Here is a 20915-nt window from a genome sequence, read left to right as displayed (position 1 = left end):
CCATATCTTAACTCCAGTCTAGCGGCTGGAACACACAATGTTTCGGGAATAAATTGTGTATCGCGATGGCAGTTGAAACCATGCTATATGTGCTCATCACCATCTCAAGCTAATGAGTTCACAGTAAGTAGATTTAATGTGCGCATAAGAACATAAGCAATAGGAGCAGGAGAAGGCCATACAGCCCCTCGAACCTGCTCCGCCATTCATTACGATTATGGCTGATCCGATCATGGACTCGGGTCCACTTCCCTGCCCTATCCCCATAACCCTTTAATCCCTTTTCGTTTAAGAAACTGTCTATTTCTGTCTTAAATGTATTTAATATCCCAGCTTCCACAGCTCTGAAACAGCAAATTCCACAGATCCACAACCCTGAGGGTTTTGCTTCCTGCATACCTCTGATTTCCTTTTGAGTTGGAATGTCAGCAGGTGCATGCCTGTGTTTGGTGGTGCTCTGAGTTTCAAAGAAATATAGAGCACCCAGAGTGTGCATTAAAGGAAAACTAGCGAAGTGAAATTATTGAAATAGTATCCGGTTAGGTATATTGATTTGGAAGTGTTGGTTAGTAAAAGTATGTGCTGTTTCTAGCGAGGCGAATTTTGCTGTTGTAATCGCTCTTCAATACAATGAGAACTGTACAAGAATTTGGAAGTAAGGAGAACACTGTCGGGTTAACCCTCTGCAGGGATAGTCCGAAAGAAACCTTTTGTTGAACAATATTTTTTCTCGATCAAATTTTCTCTGCTTCACATCAATTTTGGGATCAAATACCAATAACTAAGATTAACTTCACAATTTCAGTTCAAGAAATGGAGCAATTCTGCACATGAGAAAATGCTCGCGTTTTGAAAGGAAGTATAGGAATGTACAAGCATTGCTAATTCATTTTGATAATTTTAATAAAATAAATGCGGATTTGAATCCAAATGACTGGCAGAAGCAAGACACCAGAGAGGATCACTAACATTCAAGATTAGTGTTTTCAGACGAATTAACTATGACAACCCTTTATTATATAGAGGCAAGAAGATCAAGCATCACATCCTAAAATTATACACAACTAGAATGTTGTCCTTTATTTTTTCGCTCTCTGACTGTAAGAAGTGCAAACTATAATTTACAAATCATGCAAGTTTATATTCAGTACCAGTTAGTTACAAACCATGTTTTCTAGTGGTTGGTATAAAATGGCTGTTCTACAATAAAAGTGTTAATGTGACTGTAATTTCTGTCTTCCTGCAGGCCGATGTCTATAGTGCGGATTTCCACGCGGAAAGGGCAGCTCGAGAGGCGATTCACGCAGAAAAGGAGTCGTTGGCTGAAAAGTTGGATTTTCTAGTGAAAGAAAACACAAAACTGAAGGAGGAACTGGACGCACTTGGCAGGTATTTCATGGCACCGTGTCCCGGGGGAAAAAAACTCGAGTCAAAAATATATTGCGGGATCACTCCTTTAGCCTTGAAACTCCCAGTTTTAGCTTAATACAGAAGCAATCCCAAAACTATTGTGAAGCGCAATCTTTCAAAACTAAATTATTTCCAACAAATATTGTCACGTAGCGCATCCATAAGTGAGAATAATTAGAGACCATGGCCCCAAGTTTCCACACGCGGCAAAACAGGCACCCCTCCGAGCTGGGTGCCCGTTTTTAGCACTGAAAACGGCGCCTGAAAAAAAACGAGCTATTCTCGAGCGCTTTGCAGCTCGATGGCTGCTTGGCATGGCGCACAGGGGGCGGAGCCTACCACTCGTGCTGATTTTGTAAGTAGGAGGGGGCGGGTACAATTTAAATGAGTTTTTTTCGTGCCGGCAACCCTGCGCGTTGGAGCGTTCGCGCACGCGCAGTCTGAAGGAAACATTGGCACTCGGCCATTTTAAAAAGTGCTGCAGAAAAAGTGAAAATTTGTTTATTGAACCTTTGCAAAGGCTTGTATTTTAATTTTCTTGATATTTCTGTGTGTGAGGGTGAAGGGAGTGCATTCTGTAATTAAAGCTAGACTGTGATAAACGGGACACACGCACTTGTTTGAGACTATTCAAATTCTTTGTAGCTGTTCAATTTTTAAAATTTTTTAATAAAACCACATTGCCCTTCCATGATCAGCACTGAGGCTTCTTGCAGCTTTCTCCCTCCCTCCCCCTGCCGTCGGTCGGTCCCGACGGCAAACCGCTGCCTGAAAGGCCTGCCTGGAGCACTTTCACACAGGTCGGAACATGGTTTGGTTTATTCTTTTTTATTCAGGTTGGATTTATTTGTATAAGTATAACTAAGGATTTATTGTAGAATTTAATGACTTCCCTCCCCCCCCCCCCCCACCTCGTTCCCGACGCCTAATTTGTAACCTGCGCCTGATTTTTTTTAATGTGTAGACAAGGATTTTTCAAGCCTACAAAAATCTTCACTTGCTCCATTCTAAGTTAGTTTGGAGTACGTTTTCACTGGAAACTTTCAAATCAGGCGTCAGTGGCCGGACACGCCCCCTTTGGGAAAAAAAAATCTGTTCAAAAGTGAAACTGTTCTACCTGACTAGAACTGCAGAAAACTTAAATGTGGAGAATTGCGATTTCTAAGATACTCCGTTCTCCACCAGTTGCTCCTAAAAATGAGGAGCAAATCATGTGGAAACTTGGGGCCTAGAAGACAGAAGAGTCAAATTTTGCACCATTTTAGATTGAAGGTATTCAACCAGTGGAGAATTGGATAATCCCCCAGGTTGCCTTATTTTCCATTCACACCAATTACTTTATCCTACATCTAGTTCATCCTTCCTTGATTGCTCTGCTTCTGTTGATCATTCCCTTCGGCTATCTGTGGGTCTCCTTTTGGATAAAGGGCTAGATTTTCTGTCTCTATTATCATTCTCTTGGAGAGACTAGACTGATCTGTTCGTTGCTTTGTTGTCGGAGAGCCTGAAATGTGATCTTTTCAGTGTTGCAATCTATGAAGTATCTACCTTTTTGATGCACGTCTTTGGCTAAGTTTATGTAGTTACTTTGACTACTACGTTTTCTATTGGCTAGATTTTCTGACCATTCATAGTCAATGGACACTAATCTATATCTAATTGCATCTTTTACGTCATTGATTTCAGATGTTAACCTGTTAAAATTCTGCTTGCTCATACTGGTAGCCCTTGATTATAGAAACCAATGTTGCAGAACAAATTAACAGCAGTAATTGTCCACGCTCCAGTTATCAAAGGGATTCCAATAGCAGGCAGGCAGGGAACATAAGAAATCTTAACGGCAATCTTCTCTAAATACACATGCATCTTGCTCCAAGCTCTCCCTTCCTGGCTTTGAGATTCATTCATCAGTAAGATCTCTTTGTAAAATTAATTGTGCACCACAAATTTAGATCAACCGTGAGGCCCAGTGGTTCTTTAAATAATTTTTTATTTTGTGGAACTGGTTCAGGATTAGAGATGTTGAACATAGTTACTTTAAAAAAAAAAATCATTATTTGTAATGCCTTATTAAATGATGAATATAAATCACATGGACTTGCTATATTAAAGAACTTAACATTTCAGCTATAAATTTTAATGGCTAGCCAATGATCTTTGTTTCACCGGCACCTGGAAACATTGGCCAAACTTCAAAAATATTTAATTGAATTTGCAGGCAGTCTTTGATTGAACTGCAGCGTCGACATGGAAATCGAGGACCAGTGGCTCTGGATAACGTGGCATTGGATCAGCAGGCTGCACGAGGTAAAAGCTTTGTTTTTTTTTATTGAATTAAGCCGTAATCCTACATATTATCAAGGAACTACTGCACTTGGCACCATCAAGTGGTACCGTCGTCAATGTGGTAAATCAGACAATGCATTGTTTAATAAGCTCAGAAAAATTATACCATGTTAAATAGAATGTAGTGTGTCCCTTTTAAAGGCTGTACGGTGTAATCGGTCAGCATTCTTGACATGTATACAAAGGCGAAATACTGCAGGTGCTGGAAATCTGGACTAAAACAGAAAATGCTAGAAATACTCAGCGGGTCAGGCAGCATCTGTGGGGAGAGAAACAGTTAACGTTTCAGCTCAAAGACCTTTCATCAGAATTGGAAAAAGTTAGAGATTTAAGGTTTTAAGGGGGTCGGCAGAGAGGAAAGAACAAAAGGGGAGATCTGTGATAGGGTGGAGGGCAAGAGACCTTAAAAGACGAATGGGACGATGGTACGAGGAGAAAGGATATGGTAATGGGGAATGAATGGTGGGCTCGCAGAGATCAATTTGCAGAAGAGAACGCTGGCTTTGTTTGACAGTTTAATTCAGAACTTGTAGACGTTGTGGATCCAGCCAATGCTCTTGTAGAGCATTATAAGTATCTAAGAAAAAGAGCCATGTGCGGGGGATAGAAAAAGTATTATTCTAATTGCAAGAGTTATTGTTTTAAAAGTTTCAACTCTTGCATTTATGCCTAGCTTGGAGCTATTCAATTGTTTTGAGTTTGGAGTCCTTAATAGCCTGCAGCAACTTCTGACCAAACAGAAATGAGTGTTGAGGGTCCAGAACTGAGAGAATGACCCAATGAGGTGTGGTAGGAAATATTTGCCCAATAAATTCCCCTAGAATTAATTGGTCTATAGTTGAGACACAGAAGTGGTCCAGGAAGTGTCTAACTGTATATGCTTAACACATGTAGCATATCTCCCATAGTGATGTTGACTGAGTGGGGGAGGTACTGTTTCATGCTGTGTAATGGTCACTATATCGGGACCATTATTTATGGTCATTGAAGAGTTATTGTAAAGTGTTAATATATTTTGGGTTCAATTTATGGGCACACTTTTGCGGAAACTGCAAATCAGTGCCTCTGAATATTATGTTTATTTACCTATGTATTCAATGTTGTATCTTGGCTTTTTCTTTTAGTCCAGGGATCCACAGGAGGTAGACAGGGAAGATGCTGTAGGGTGGCAGGTAGACAGGAGGTGTGTGGAAATACTGGAGGGGGATGGGAGCAGTGGCAGAGGGTAGTGTGGAGTGAGGTCTAGGGATACTAGGACTGCTGTATCGTCAGTGTGGAGGTGGTCTTTGAATGTGGCTGCCCTGAGATGGTGGCGGGATGTGTGAGCGGTTTGTTGTTTTTGGGTGTACTAGGACAGGGGTACCAGATGGTGAGAACATGGCTGGAGATGTTGCAGGGTCTAGAAGCACTAAGTGGTTGCTCAAGGGCAGTGGGGAGAAGATGCATGAGTTTTGGGGCGGTAAGAAGGGGTGCTGTGATCTGGGACCATTGGTGGGAGGGGAGTTCAGGTTCTTGCATTCTGGGAGGAGCAGCAGGGTAGGGTGTAGGACTAATGGGGACTTGGTTGGGGCCTGGGATTGTGGGGGTGGGGGGGGCGGCCAGGGGTCTAGTAATATTTTTGGGGAAGAGGCGGGTGAATGCGGAGTGTTACAGGAGTCGAGTGTTGCACTTACAAGAAATCAGCATTATACGTAAGACTTGGTATTTTATTACATACATGCAAAGATGATGGAGCAGCTGGCCTTTTCCTGCTCCCTCAAGTCTGCCCCACACTCCTGATGATAGCTGCAGCATCATGACTGGGCACTTTCTCCACCCCAACAAATTGATGCTGGCTATCTGTTGAACCTTTTTTTTCTGGTATGCTTAAGCTTGCTGATTCATTTTACCTGCCTCTGACTGAGCCCATAAAGTTGGTGATGCTGTTTCTTGCCTCGGGGACCTCCCAGCTGTGTGTCTCTAGTGTCATGCACATTTGAGCTCCTAAGATCAGTTCACCGGCCCAATGCTGCTGACATGGCATTCCTTTCCATCTCCGCTACAACCCCCACCAGTCTCTGGAGTGGGACTTGAACCCACAACCTCCTGACTCTGAGGCGAGGGTGCTACCCGCTGAGTCTTTTTTTTTAAATATTTACTACATGTACTTTTACCGCAGGAAGGGTTTTGATGGTTGGGTGTACTGCTCTTTGCAATTCCCTCACAAAATAAGAAATAAATTCTATGGCCCTACAATTCAAATGCAACTAACATTAAAAAAAAAGTCATCAAAACACTTCTGAGGTGAGTTCTGGGAGAGCTGATAATGTGTTGGGGTCTAACGAGGCCGTGAATAGGCTTTCTGTTTTTAATCTATGAATGAAGTTACTGATTGTAGAATCTGGAAGAATTGCACAGCCCGATACTGTGCGATTATGCCCCTGACACTTGAGAATGGTATGAAATATATTCTGTTGTCAAAGATGTGCACAATATATTATGATCCCTTAACTTTTTTTTTCTGCTTGCAGAACCTGACCATCTGAATTGGGAGCAGCTAGGTAATCTGCCAGAACATGCTTGTCCAAAGTGCGGCACCGTCCTACCTGACATCGATACCCTGCAGATACATGTTATGGATTGCATCATATAAGCACAAGATCTCTAAACATTCATGTGATTATTCTAGCTATGCATACATCTTGGATTTGCCTTTGCCTTATAGGGGATGAAGGGGGGGATTGATGTGATTCTTATTACATTTATTTTCAAACCAGTAATTGTGAAAATAGTATTTTATAAAATGCTATTTTAATATTTTCTTATGTTAATGTGGTGTACATTTATCTTTAGGAATTGAATTCTAAGGAAAATGTGCCAATGGGTATAATATTGTTCAACAATATCTTCTCAAATTGCACATTGCAAAGCCATTTTATTCCTGCAGGTTTGTTAATGAATCTTCAATTGCTGAGAAAATGAGCATACTCCTGTTTTTCATAAGTACTTTGGACTATAAGTTTTTAAAAAAACAGTCTGGTAAAATAGGGAATGTCAGATCTAGATTGTGCAGAGGGGAGATTCTGATTTGTACTTTAGGAAATTGCACATCCCACATTCATCATAAAACTTACTTAAACTCGCAATATTACCAGAAGGAGGTTCAATTAGGCAGGGGACTTGATTGTAAAATTGTCCAAATACAAATGTGTTTCCTGACCAAGGTCCCGGTCAGAGAAAAAGATTACCTATTGTAGTTAAAACCCAGTTGAGGAATTCATTTATTAAAAATTTAACGATTGAGATGCTTATTATCAATCGGTTGAGTGTTGTACTGGGTCAGAATACAGAGCTTCACTTCTTGGCGCAAGTCTAGGACATCATGAAGAGATGAGCATTTCACTCACACAAGCCTGTTGTGTTGCCTCAAGTGAAAATGAATTTAGGCAATTTGTAATCCAGAGTCCAGTTAACCAACCCCACATAAATGTGATTCGTGGAAAATGTAAATGTAATTCTAGTATATTTATTCAAGAAGGAATGTCTAGACTGATGAGCAACGTTAGCAAATTTTCTGATGCGTGCAGTACAAACTATACACGTGGAGCATCGTCCTGTTAAGGAACTGTCAATGGCTAAATTAAATGTGCTAGCAATGGTCTGTTGTGGGGTGGGAGACGGTCGTTTAGAGCACCAACACATGGCAGTAGTGGCCACCAATGTTATACCACCTGTGAATAGGAGGAGAATTTGTCCCAGCAAACTCCCTACTACTTTTGTTTCGAGTTCCCCTTAACTGCCTCACTGCATGGAGAGCTGAGTGAAGGTCCAAAGGAAGGTAAAGTAGGAGCTAGAGTTGTCCTTGGGCTGCCCGAGTGGCTATTTTCAGGGCAATATTGGTGAGAAGCAGCTGCTCCAATAGTGTAATAGAGAAAAAAAGGCCTAAATAAAATTTAAAGTTTTCTGAAAATAACATTTGGCAGTTGTGTTGAGTTAACCCTTGTTTTAAAGATTGTTGATGATTAAATGTGATGTCAGCATTTTTTGTTTGCAGAAATTGTTTAATTTTAGTAAAGCTACCAGCCTCTGGCTAACTCAGTTGTTGCATTACGCTGCAAAGGAGCTACCTGAAACTAAATAAATATAAAATAAGGAATCTGTGTCATCTATAAAATACAGCATGATAATTGGGCTATTAGGTACTGTGAAAATCTACTGATAAATGGGAGCAGTTTATTCTGGAAAAAGAATGTCAAAATATGCTTTGAGAATTAAAATATTTCTTTTGACAGTTTAAGTTGTGATTTGTTATTGATTATATATTCAAATTCCTACACATGAAGAGATCATGTACTTTGGCAGAAAAAATCAAAGAATAAGTTATTATTTAAACGGAGAAAGATTGCAAAGTGCTGCAGTACAGCGGGACCTGGGGGTACCTGTGCATGAAACACAAGGTTAGTATGCAGGTACAGCAAGTGATCAGGAAGGCCAATGGAATCTTGACCTTTATTGCAAAGGGGATGGAGTATAAAAGCGGGGAAGTCTTGCTACAGCTATATAAGATATTAGTGAGGCCACACCTGGAATACTGCGTGCAGTTTTGGTTTCCATATTTATGAAAGGATATACTTGCTTTGGAGGCAGTTCAGAGAAGGCTCACTAGGTTGATTCTGGGGTTGACTTGAGGAGAGATTGAGTAGGTTGGGCCTCTACTCATTGGAATTCAGAAGAATGGGAGGTGATCTTATTGACACGTATAAGATTATGAGGGGGCTTGACAAAGTGGATACAGAGAGGATGTTTCCACTGATGGGGAAGACTAGAACTAGAGGGCATGATCTTAGAATAAGGGGCCGCCCATTTAAAACAGAAATGAGGAGAAATTTCTTAGGGTTGTAAATCTGTGGAATTCACGGCCTCAGAGAGCTGTGGAAGCTGGGACTTTAAGATATTGTCTATTTCTGTCTTAAATTTATTCAAATGATATGGGGTTATGGGGAGCGAGCGGGGAAGTGGAGCTGAGTGCATGATCAGATCAGCCATGATCGTATTAAATGGCGGAGCAGGCTCGAGGGGCTGTATGGCCTACTGCTATTTTTTAATGTTCCACTACATTATACAAGCATGATCAAAGTTGGAAGTGGCTCCCAGACCCGTACAGGCGAATTTTTTTGTGGTCTTCATGTCACCCAATGGAATTGACGAAAACTGCACAAAGGTATCCTATGCTCAAACCATAGTCAACCTCGTAGATTGAGGAAGAGGCTATCGATGCAGAAGAGCAGGGAGAACATTTAAAGAAACACTCAATGATTACTAAGCACTTGGAAAAACACAGGCTTAATCACGCCCAGTTACCACGGATTTCAGCAACGTATGGTGTTGACCAATTTTAGGTAATCCTTTAAAGAAATGAGTAGAAATGCAGTGGGTGTGGTTCATACCGCAGCATCTCCCATACAGCCAGTCAGAGAAACGAATACTTTTACCATCTTGAGCTCAAAAGACTTCACTGACAATTTGAGCAGCTGGTCTAAAAATGGGAAGGTGGGGGTGGGGGGGGGGCAGACCCAAATGAGATTTTTAAAAAGAGATAGAAAATAGGGCACATAAGATAGCAAATGGTATGTTGCCCTTTATTAAGAGGATTTGAGTACAAGAGTAAAGACATCTTCCTGCAATTATATAGGGCCCTGGTGAGACTGCAGCTGGAGTATTGTGTACAGTTTTGCTCTCCTTGCCTAAGGAAGGATATACTTGCCATAGAGGGAGTGCAATGAAGGGTCATCAGACTGATTCCTGGGGTGGGGGGATTGTCCTATGAGGAGAGATTGAGTAGAATAGGCCTATATTCTCTAGTTTAGAAGAATGAGAGGTGATCTCTTTGAAATGTACAAAATTCTTAGAGGGTTTGACTGGGTAGATGAAGGGAGGATGTTTCCCCCGGGCTGGGGAGTCTGGAACCAGGGGCCACAGTCTCAAGATAAGGAGTTGGCCGTTTAGGACTGAGATGAGAAATTTCTTCACTCGGGGTTGTGAATCTTTGGAATTCTCTGCCCCAGAGGGCTGTGGAGGCTCAGTCTTTGAGTATGTTCAAGACAGATCGATAGATTTTTGGATATTAAGTGATTATGCGGATAGTGCAGGTAAGTGGAGTTAAGGGAAAAGATCAGCCATGATCTTATTGATTAGCGGAGCAGGCTCGAGGGGCCTAATGGTCTACTCCTGCTCCTATTTCTTATGTTATGTATTAATGTAACATCATTCTTGCTGTAAGGTCATGTGCACCTGGACTTCTCATTCCTATTTGTTATCTCCCACACATTTCTGAATATTCTTCCATTTCTTCACCGCCTGGTCTGTTTGAATAGTTGATCACTTCATAACATCGTTAGCCAAGCCTGTTTACTCCATTCTTTTTATAGTAATATTTTTGTAAGTAAGTTGGCCTTGTTTTTTTAAATGTGCTATTAAGGAGTCAGGTTCACATAAAGCTCTCAACAGGGTGAGCTCCTCATATTGATTTGAAAGAAAGATTTGCATTTCTATAGTGCCATTCACAACTTCAGGACGTCTCAAATTGCTTCACAGCCAAAGAAGTGTAGTGTGGGAAACGTGACAGCCCATTTGCGCACAGCAAGCTCCCACAAACAGCAATGACAAGATGATCTGTTTTAGTGATGTTGATTGAGGGATAAATATTGGCCAGGATACAGGAGATAACTCACCTGCTGTTCTTCGAAATAGTGCCATGGGATCTTTTATGTCCACCTGAGAGAGCAGACTTTGCTTTGGCTTAACGTCTCATATGAAAGACAGCATTTTGGATGTACCACAGAACCCTGATTATCCACAAGAATCTTTGTGCCGGTCAGGCTGCAGTTTTTCATGAACCAGCTAAAACGCAATGGAATGTTCTTTTTCCAGAGTCAGGATTCTTGATGCATGTTCATCCAGTCGCTGATAGATTCTGTGAACCTCATGTTTGGCAGGAAAGTAATGGGAGCCAGAGTTTTGGGTCCTGGAGTTCAGCAGAAGTCTGGTTGGTAACATTTTTTGCATTTTAGCATTTTTAAAATGGAACCCATTGGTGTAAGGCACACAAACTGGGTAGCAGTAAACGAGCAATCGGAATCTAAAAGCTCATCGTGTCAAACTAAGCAGGAGGACTCGTAATTATCCCTCAAAAGTAAATAATCTTTAATAGAGATTCCTAATACGGTCAGAAACTATATATGGTCTGTACAAAAGATATGAGAACAGACTAGATGCATTTCCGGAAAAAAAATTGCAAAAATCAGAATCATTGTGAAAACAGTTCTCCTTTGCTCGCCTCAGTCCTGGGTGCCGCTGGCTCCTACCCACTGCTGTGCACCCAACTGCACTGCACACTCTGGGTGATAATTCTCAATAGTTTAATCAGTTCAGGAATTCCTGTCCAGCAACATCCGGTAGGATGGGAGAGAAGTGAAGTGGAGAGACGAGGTTAATAAACAACCTAACATTCAATAGAACTCTCAAAATGTCAACAATCAGAATACATCAATAACAATGCCCCCACAGATACAACCCTGTCATTTTTTTACAGTGGCCAATCTATGTAATCCTGGCGAAGGTTAATTCTACCTTTCAATTTCTGCATTGCTGTGGGTCTGGAGTCACATTTAGGACAGACCAGGTAAGGACAGCAGATTTTCTTCCCTAAAGGACATTAGTGAAGCAGCCAATGGTGTTTCTGACAATCCGGTAGTTTCATGGTCACCATTATTGATACTAGCTTTTTAATTCCACATTTGGTGTATTTGGATTTTCAGAAGGCATTCGATAAGGTGCCACATAAAAGGGCAAATAGAGCTGGAGCGTCAGGCCCTGGAACACCGTGGGCGAAGGTGCGGCGAATGAGGGTACGGGGCCCAGAAGAGCCGAGGGCCCAGGGGCAGCACGGGCCAGCCCACACTGCGATATGTGTGCAGAGCAGGTCTCCAGTCATCCTGGTTCAACCCTTGCCACTGGATAAAGGCCTAACTCTGTCAAGCCTGTGTTGTGGCTGATGTGCAACGGTCACCACACGTTAAAAAAAATCCATGCACAGCCATCTTCCACCCCGTCAATTGGAGTTCAGGACTGGAACATTGGGTCCTTCATTGAAACATCTGTGAACTTTTGTGGAAGCAAGTCACCCTCGTTCGAGGGACCGCCTATGATGATGATGAGGTCAAACAAAATTTGAGACAAACCCTGTGTCTGGCAGAAGCAGAATGAAGCATTGTTACTGCTTTTGGATTGATACATTGAAACATAGAAAATAGGTGCAGGAGTAGGCCATTCGGCCCCTCGAGCCTGCACCGCCATTCAACAAGATGGCTGATCATTCCCTCAGTACCCCTTTCCTGCTTTCTCTCCATACCCCTTGATCCCCTTAGCCGTAAGGGCCATATCTAATTCCCTCTTGAATATATCCAATGAACTGGTATCAACAATTCTCTGTGGCAGGGAATTCCACAGGTTAACAACTTTCTGAGTGAAGAAGTTTCTCCTCATCTCAGTCCTAAATGGCCTACTCCTTATCCTAAGAGTATGTCCCCTGGTTCTGGACTTCCCCAACATCGGGAACATTCTTCCCGCATCTAACCCGTCAGAATCTTATACATTTCTATGAGATCCTCCTTCTAAACTCCAGTGAATAAAGGCCCAGTTGATCCAGTCTCTCCTCATATGCCAGTCCAGCCATCCCTGGAATCAGTCTGGTGAACCTTCGCTGCACTCCCTCAATAGCAAGAACGTCCTTCGTCAGATTAGGAGACCAAAACTGAACACAATATTCTAGGTGAGGCCTGACCAAGGCCCTGTACAACTGCAGTAAGACCTCCCTATTCCTATACTCAAATCCCCTAGCTATGAAGGCCAACATACCATTTGCCTTCTTCACCAGCTGCTGTACCTGCATGCCAACTTTCAATGATTGATGAACCATGACACCCAGGTCTTGTTGCACCTCCCCTTTTCCTAATCTGCCGCCATTCAGATAATATTCTGCCTTCGTGTTTTTGCCCCCAAAATGGATAACCTCACATTTATCCACATTATACTGCATCTGCCATGCATTTGCCCACTCACTTAACCTGTCCAAGTCACCCTGCAGCCTCTTAGCGTCCCCCTCACAGCTCACACCGCCACCCAGTTTAGTGTCATCTGCAAACTTGGAGATATTACACTCAATTCCTTCATCTAAATCGTTAATGTATATTGTAAAGAGCTGGGGTCCCAGCACTGAGCCCTGCGGCACTCCACTCGTCACTGCCTGCCATTCTGAAAAGGACCCGTTTATCCCTACTCTCTGTTTCCTGTCTGCCAACCAGTTCTCTATCCACGTCAGTATATTACCCCCAATACCATGCGCTTTGATTTTGCACACCAATCTCTTGTGCGGGACCTTGTCAAAAGTTGAAGCACTGCTCACATAAAAATGAACGTTTGGTATCAGTTCTAATAACTGCAATGGTCTGCTCATCATGGACCTGTAAAGGAATGGCACCAAGAACAAGAGGAAATAAATTAATTATTACCCAATTGGGGTGTTTTTCGGAAAATTTAATTCCTGGAACACAAGCCATACTTCTAACAAAGGGTTTACACCTGAGATGTGGCTGCACCTGAGATGTGACAGCCATGGCTCAGCAGATAGCACCCTTGCCTCTGAGACAAAATGTTGTGGGTTCAAATCCCACTCCAGAGCACACAAATCTAGGATGACAACACTGTCAGAGGTGCTGTCTTTTGGATGAGATGTTAAACCGAGGCCCAAGGTGAACTTAAAATATCCCATGGCACTATTTTGAAGAAGAGCATGGGAGTTATCCCCGGTGTCCTGGGGCCAAAATTTATCCCTCAATCAATATCACTAAAACAGATTATCTGGTCAGTATCATATTGCTGTTTGTGGGAGCTTGCTGTGCTCAAATTGGCTGCCGCGTTTCCCACATTACAACAGTGACTGCACTTCAAAAAGTACTTCATTGGCTGTAAAATGCTTTGAGACATCTGGTGGTGGTGAAAGGCGCTATATAAATGCAAGTCTTTCTTTTCATTACTAGTTTTTTAAATTCCAGATTTATTTACTTAACTGGGTTTAAGTACTTTTCTAGCTACTGTTACCACTATGCTACTGTGCCCTGAACAGGTGAGGGATGGGAATAGTCTCCACTCCCAGTGTGGAGTGGAGCAGGCTTGTTGTGGGGCAGTGGCTGCGCATGCGCAGGCGGGCCGGCCGGGAAAGGGGCAGTGGATGCGCATGCGCGGGCCGGCCGGGAGGGGGCAGTGGATGCGCATGCGCGGTCCGGCCGGGAAAGGGGCAGTGGATTTGCATACGCGGGCCGGCCGGGAAAGGGGCAGTGGCTGCGCATGCGCGGGAGGGCCGGCCGGGAGGGGAGAGAGCGGGCTGGCGCTCACGCTGAGAGTGAGAGGGGGAGACGGTGAGGGTGAGGAGGAGGGGGGGGGAAAGGGGAGAGAGAAAGGGGGCCGCTGCCGGAGAGGGGGGAGCGGGAATCTTCGCGCCCCAGCGGCGGCCAGCCGACGGGCCGGACTTTATCCCTCAGTGCCGGTGTGTTTTGGCGGGCTATTCCGCCATCTTTGTCTGCTGTGCTGTGGAGGGAGAGAAAGAGAAAGGTGAGAAAATAGAGAGAGAGAGAGAGAAAAGGGAGCGAAAGACAGCTGAGAAAATAGGGGGATAGAGAGAGGGGATGAGAGGGAAATAGAGAGAAAGGTGAGAAAATAGAGAGGGGGGACAGACAGACGGGGGAGGAGGGAAAGAGGGGGAAATAGAGGTGAGAAAGGTGAGTGAGAAAATAGAGAGGGACAGATAAAGAGGGGTGGAGGTGAGAGTGCAATAGAATGAAGAAAATAGAAAATATATATATATATATATATATATGAGCAGGGAGAGGGATTGGGGTGTGAGAGGGCAGCGAGGGATTGGGGTGTGAGGGGGCAGAGAGGGATTGGGGTGTGAGGGGGCAGAGAGGGATTGGGGTGTGAGCGGGGCAGTGAGGGATTGGGGTGTGAGGGGGCAGTGAGGGATTGGGGTGTGAGGGGGCAGCGAGGGATTGGGGTGTGAGCGGGGCAGTGAGGGATTGGGGTGTGAGAGGGCAGTGAGGGATTGGGGTGTGAGGGGGCAGAGAGGGATTGGGGTGTGAGCGGGGCAGAGAGGGATTGGGGTGTGAGGGGGCAGCGAGGGATTGGGGTGTGAGGAGGCAGTGAGGGATTGGGGTGTGAGGGGGCAGAGAGGGATTGGGGTGTGAGGGGGCAGTGAGGGATTGGGGTGTGAGCGGGGCAGTGAGGGGGATTGGGGTGTGAGGGGGCAGAGAGGGATTGGGGTGTGAGTGGGGCAGTGAGGGATTGGGGTGTGAGTGGGGCAGTGAGGGATTGGGGTGTGAGCAGGGCCGAGACAAGGACTGGGGTGTGAGAGGGGCAGAGAAGGACTGGGGTGTGAGAGGGACAGAGAAGGACTGGGGTGTGAGGGACAGAGAAGGACTGGGGTGTGAGAGGGGCAGAGAAGGACTGGGGTGTGAGAGGGACAGAGAAGGACTGGGATGTGAGAGGGGCAGAGAAGGACTGGGGTGTGAGAGGGGCAGAGAAGGACTGGGGTGTGAGAGGGGCAGAGAAGGACTGGGGTGTGAGAGGGGGACTGGAATCTGAGGGCAGAGGGGGATTGGGGTGTGAGGGGGACTGGGGTATGAGAGGGGTAGAGGGAGGACCAGGAAGAGATTGGAACAATTACAAAATGCTGGAAGTTATCATCTAAGGGAACTGCCATATTAATGTTTTGGGTGCAAATGTGAAGATTGTTTTACTTTTTAAGGGAAGAACTGCAAAACTAGTAGCAGGAAGAGTTTGAGTTTATAGTGTGTCTAACCACATTTCCAGCATCTCCTAGGGCATTTCACAACTTTTGAAATATATTCTTGTGTAGCACAAGCTGCTTCCATTAATGACAGTAAAATCCCATAAGCAACAATAGGAACAGGAGGAGGCCATTCTATTGTATCATGGCTGATCTGCACCTCAACTCCATTTTCCAGCCGTTGCTCCATGTATCTTGATACCCTTAACTAACAAAAACCTATCAATCTGACTCTTGGAAATTTCAGTTCTCCAACATCCACCGCCTTTTGGGAGAGCGAGTACCTAAGTGGCCTAGATTATGCCGATCTGGATTGCCACGATGAAATAGTTTCTGTATTTACTCTTATCGAATCCCCTAATCATTTTAAATACCTCGATTAGATCGCCTCTCAACCGCCTAAAGTCAAGAGAATACAAACCCAGGTTATGCAATTTGTCCTCGTAATTTTACCTTTTAATTTCTGGTGAATATGCGCTATCCCCTCCAAGACCAATATATCTTTAATACCTACGATCTTAGTTTATCATTCTGTGTGTGTGCAAGGAGAGCAAAGAGGAAATTCTACAGTTTGTGTATTAGTCTATGCATTATATATAAGAATTGCTCTTTTAAATTAAGAATGTAGTGTGGGGATTGTGGCTATAGAATAGTTCCGTTTATTCAGGGTGATATTATTAGTGATACAATCTTATTTTATTTTTCAGTGTGTGACACTTGTTTTCTGAAGCCTTGTTAATCATATACCATGGAAGGTAAGAGCATTTCAATTAATTGCATCCTAGCATTGAAATAATTTAGTGCTTTAAAAAAAATTTTACATTTCCAAAACATTACTGAAAAATATCACACTTGAAGCAGGTTCGTTTAGAAAGTAAAGAGACGGTTGCAGTCTGATTAACGTAATGCTTTGATTGGCGGCAGGTAGCGAGGACCTCGATTTATTGGCATCCCTTTTGGTCGAGAATGAGGAGGAAGAGGCTGTGACAGCTGAAGGATGTTTTCAGGGTGAACACAATGTGGAGCAGCGATCACTCGATGAGGCTGCTGAGTGGGATGATCTGTTCGATGGAGATGAAGAGGATGCTGTCCGGGCGATGGAAATCAGTGTTCTTTTTGGGGATGTGGATGACTTGGAGGAGGACGAAGATGATGAGGAGGAGGAGAGTAAAACAAAAGCAATAGAGAAAAATGAACAACCGTCTCTCATTCCTGGTTGGGAAAAATCAGAAAAATCAAAAATGGAATTAGAAGGTATTTGACAATTATTGCTCTGCTCTCTTTTTTTTATAAATCCGTTCACGGGATGTGGGCATCGCTGGCAAAACCAGCATTTATTGCCCTTGAGAAGATGGTGGTGTGCTGCCTTCTTGAACTGCTGTAGTCCCGTGTGGTGAAGGTGCTCCCACAGTGCTGTTAGGGAGTGCCAGGATTTTCACTCTGCGACAAAGTAACGGCGATATATTTCCAAGTCGGGCTGGTGTGTGACTCGGAGGGGAACGTGGAGGTGATGGTGTTCCCATGCGCCTGCTGCCCTCGTCCTTATAGGTGGTAGAGGTCGCAGGTTTGGGAGGTGCTGCCAAAGAAGCCTTGGCGAGTTGCTGCAATGCATCTTGTAGATGGTACACTCTGCAGCCACGGTGCGCCGGTGGTGGAGGGAGTGAATATTTAAGATGGTGGATGAGGTGCCAATCAAGCGGGCTACTTTGTCCTGGATGGTGGTGAGCTTCTCGAGTGTTGTTGGAGCTGCACTCATCCAGGCAAGTGGAGAGTGTTCCATCACACTCCTGACTTGTGTCTTGTAGATGGTGGAAAGGCTTTGGGGAGTCAGGAGGTGAGACACTCGCCGCAGAATACCCAGCCTCTGACCTGCTCTTGTAGCCACAGTCTTTGTGTTTGATCCAGTTAAGTTTCTGATCAATGGTGACCCCCAATATGTTGATGGTCTTCTACTTATGCAGTCCCTTGGAGTCAAGGATGACTTCCTTCCACGCTAAAATGAGTTCTTGGGTGACTGGTGAGTCCAATGCGGGACCTACAGTCTCTGTCACAAGTGGGGCAGACAGTGGTTGGAGGGGCGGGTGGGTGGGGTGCCTGGGTTGTCGTGCGCTCCTTCCGCGGTTTGTGCTTGGCTTCCGACGAAGAGACTCAGTGTTCGGCACCTTCCCGGATGCTTCTCCATTTTGAGCAGCCAGGGACTCCCAGGTGTCGGTGGGGATGTTGCACTTTTTCAAGGAGGCTTTGAGGGTGTCCTTGAGCTCTCTTGCCATCATCATCAGATGGTGGTGGATTCGGTGATGTTGATGGTGGGGGATTCGGTGATGGTAATGCTGTTGAATGTCAAGGACGGTGGTTAGACTTTCGCTTATTGGAGATGGTCATTGTCTGGCACTTGTGTGGTGCGAATGTTACTTGCCACTTATCAGTCCAAGCCTGAATGTTGCCCAGGTCTTGCTGCATGTGGGCATGGACTGCTTCATTATCTGACTTGTTGCGAATGGAACTGAACACTGCGATCATCGGTGAGCATCCCCACTTCTGACCTTATGGAGGGAAGGTCAACTGAGGAACTCATGCAGTGATGTCCTAGGGCTGAGATGATTGACCTCCAACAGCCACAACCATCTTCCTTTGTGCCATTGGAGAGTTTTCCCCCTGATTCCTATTGAGCAGTTTTACTAGGGCTCCTTGATGTCACACTCGGTCAGATGCTGCCTTGATGTCAAGGGCAGTCACTCTCACTTCACCTCTGGAATTCAGCTCTTTTGTCCATGTTTGGACCAAGTCTGTAATGAGGTCTGGAGCTGAGTGGTCCTGGCGGAATCCAAACTGCGAATCGGTGAGCAGGTTAAGAACATAAGAAATAGGAGCAGGAGTAGGCCATACGGCCCCTCGAGCCTGCTCCACCATTTAATAAGATCATGGCTGATCATTGACCTCAACTCCACTTTCTTGCCTGATCTCCATATCCCTTGATTCTCCTGGACCCCAAAAATCTTATCTACCTCAGCCTTGATTATATTCAGAGACTTAGCATCCACAGCACTCTGGGGCAGAGAATTCCAAAGATTCACAACGCTCTGAATGAAGAAATTCCTCCTCATTACTGTCTTAAGACCTACCCCTTATCCTGAGACTGTGCCCCATAGTTCTAGACACTCCAGCTAGGGGAAACAACCTCTCGGCATTTATCCTGTCAATCCCCTTCAGAATCTTGTATGCTTCAATGAGATCACCTGTCATTCTTCTAAACTCCATAAAGTATAGTCCCATTTTACACAATTGCTCATCAAAAGACAGCCCTCTCATCCCAGGAATCAATCTAGCGAATCTCCATTGCACCGCCTCCAAGGCAAGTATATCCTTCCTTAGATACGGAGACCAAAATTGTGTGCAGTACTCCAGGTGTGGTCTCACCAGGGCCCTGTACAATTGTAGCAAGGCTTCCTTACTTTTATACTCCAACCCCCTTGCAATAAAGGACACCATGCCATTTACTTTCCTTATTGCTTGCTGTACCTGTATGCTGGCTTTCTGTGTTTCTTGCACAAGAACACCCAAATTTCTCTGAACACTAGCATTTAAGTTTCTCACCATTTAAAAAATATTCTGTTTTTCTATTCTTCCTACCAAAGTGAATAACCTCACATTTCCCTACATTATACTCCCATCTGCCACCTTACTGCCCACTCACTCAGCCTATCTATATCCCTTTGCAGACGCTGTGGTAAGAACATAAGAATTAGGAACAGGAGTAGGTCATCTAGCCTCTCGAGCCTGCTCCGCCACTCAACAAGGTCATGGCTGATCTGGCCGTGGACTCAGCTCCACTTACCCGCCCGCTCCCCATAACCCTTAATTCCCTTATTGGTTAAAAATCTATCTATCTGTGATTTGAATACATTCAATGAGCTAGCCTCAACTGCTTCCCTGGGCAGAGAATTGCACAGATTCACAACCCTCTGGGAGAAGAAATTCCTTCTCAACTTTAAATTGGCTCCCCCGTATTTTGAGGCTGTGCTCCCTAGTTCCAGTCTCCCCGATCAGTGGAAACAACCTCTCTGCCTCTATCTTGTCTATCCCTTTCATTATTTTAAATGTTTTAATAAGATCACCCCTCATCCTTCTGAACTCCAACGAGTAAACATAGAAACATAGAAAATAGGTGCAGGAGCAGGCCATTCAGCCCTTCTAGCCTGCACCGCCATTCAATGAGTTCATGGCTGAACATGAAACTTCAGTACCCCCTTCCTGCTTTCTCGCCATAACCCTTGATCCCCCGAGTAGTAAGGACTTCATCTAACTCCCTTTTGAAAGACCCAGTCTACTCAATCTATCATCATAAGGTAACCCCCTCATCTCCGGAATCAACCTAGTGAATCGTCTCTGTATCCCCTCCAAAGCTTCCTTAAGTAAGGTGACCAAAACTGCACGCAGTACTCCAGGTGCGGCCTCACCAATACCCTGTACAGTTGCAGCAGGACCTCCCTGTTTTTGTACTCCATCCCTCTCGCAATGAAGGCCAACATTCCATTCGCCTTCCTGATTACCTGCTGCACCTGCAAACTAACTTTTTGGGGTTCAGTGGTGTAATGGTGAGCACTCTGGACTTTGAATCTAGCGATCCGAGTTCAAATCTTGGTAAAAGCTGAATTATCCAAAAGAGTTTCATGCACAAGGACCCCCAGGTCCCTCTGCACCGCAGCATGTTGTAATTTCTCCCCATTCAAATAATATTCCCTTTTACTGTGTTTTTTTTTTATAGCAGTGTCGACGACACCTTACATCACTTTGTTGATGACTGAGAGCAGACTAATAGGGTGGTAATTGGCCGGATTGGATTTGTCCTGCTTTTTGTCGACAGGACATGCCTGGCCGGTTTTCCACATTGTCGGATAGATGCCAGTCTTGTAACTGTACTGGAACAGCTTGGCTCGAGGCACGGCTAGTTCTGGAGTACAAGTCTTCAGCAGGACAGCCGGATTGATGTTGGGGACCATAGCCTTTGCTGTAACAAGTGCGCTCAGCCATTTCTTGATATCTTTTGAATTCCCTACCCCAGATGGATGCTGAGTCGTTGAGTATATTCAAGACTGAGATCGATAGATTTTTGGATATCAAGTAAATCAAGGGAAATGGAGATCAGGCGGGAAAGTGGAGTTGAGGACGATGATCAGCCATGATCTTATTGAATGGCGGAGCAGGCTCGAGGGGCCGTATGGCCTACTCCTGCTCCTAATTCTTATGTTCTAATGACTTAAGGGGACAGAAGTTGTCC

The 20915-nt window shown here is 44.5% G+C and overlaps 2 protein-coding genes across 4 annotated transcripts in view; both read left to right on the top strand.

Annotated features, from left to right (window-relative positions):
• optn (optineurin) overlaps positions 1–8032 on the top strand; it is a 38620-nt gene extending 30588 nt beyond the window's left edge. For all 3 annotated transcript variants that reach the window (XM_070897100.1, XM_070897098.1, XM_070897099.1), the window contains 3 exons: positions 1247–1389; positions 3629–3717; positions 6267–8032. In XM_070897100.1, coding sequence (XP_070753201.1) covers positions 1247–1389; positions 3629–3717; positions 6267–6388 — 354 coding nt within the window. In that variant the 3' untranslated portion in view covers positions 6389–8032. The remainder of the gene's footprint in view (positions 1–1246; positions 1390–3628; positions 3718–6266) is intronic.
• Positions 8033–14275: 6243 nt separating this feature from the next.
• The window catches only part of mcm10 (minichromosome maintenance 10 replication initiation factor), a 77943-nt gene continuing 71303 nt past the window's right edge, over positions 14276–20915 (top strand). Inside the window, exons 1-3 of the mRNA XM_070897096.1 lie at positions 14276–14403; positions 16345–16392; positions 16562–16891. Coding sequence (XP_070753197.1) covers positions 16386–16392; positions 16562–16891 — 337 coding nt within the window. The 5' untranslated portion in view covers positions 14276–14403; positions 16345–16385. The remainder of the gene's footprint in view (positions 14404–16344; positions 16393–16561; positions 16892–20915) is intronic.

The sequence above is a fragment of the Pristiophorus japonicus genome, chromosome 13, assembly GCF_044704955.1.
Source record: "Pristiophorus japonicus isolate sPriJap1 chromosome 13, sPriJap1.hap1, whole genome shotgun sequence".
Taxonomy (NCBI): domain Eukaryota; kingdom Metazoa; phylum Chordata; class Chondrichthyes; family Pristiophoridae; genus Pristiophorus; species Pristiophorus japonicus.
Note: the sequence above shows the minus strand (reverse complement) of the source record. Positions and strands in the feature narration are given on the sequence as shown.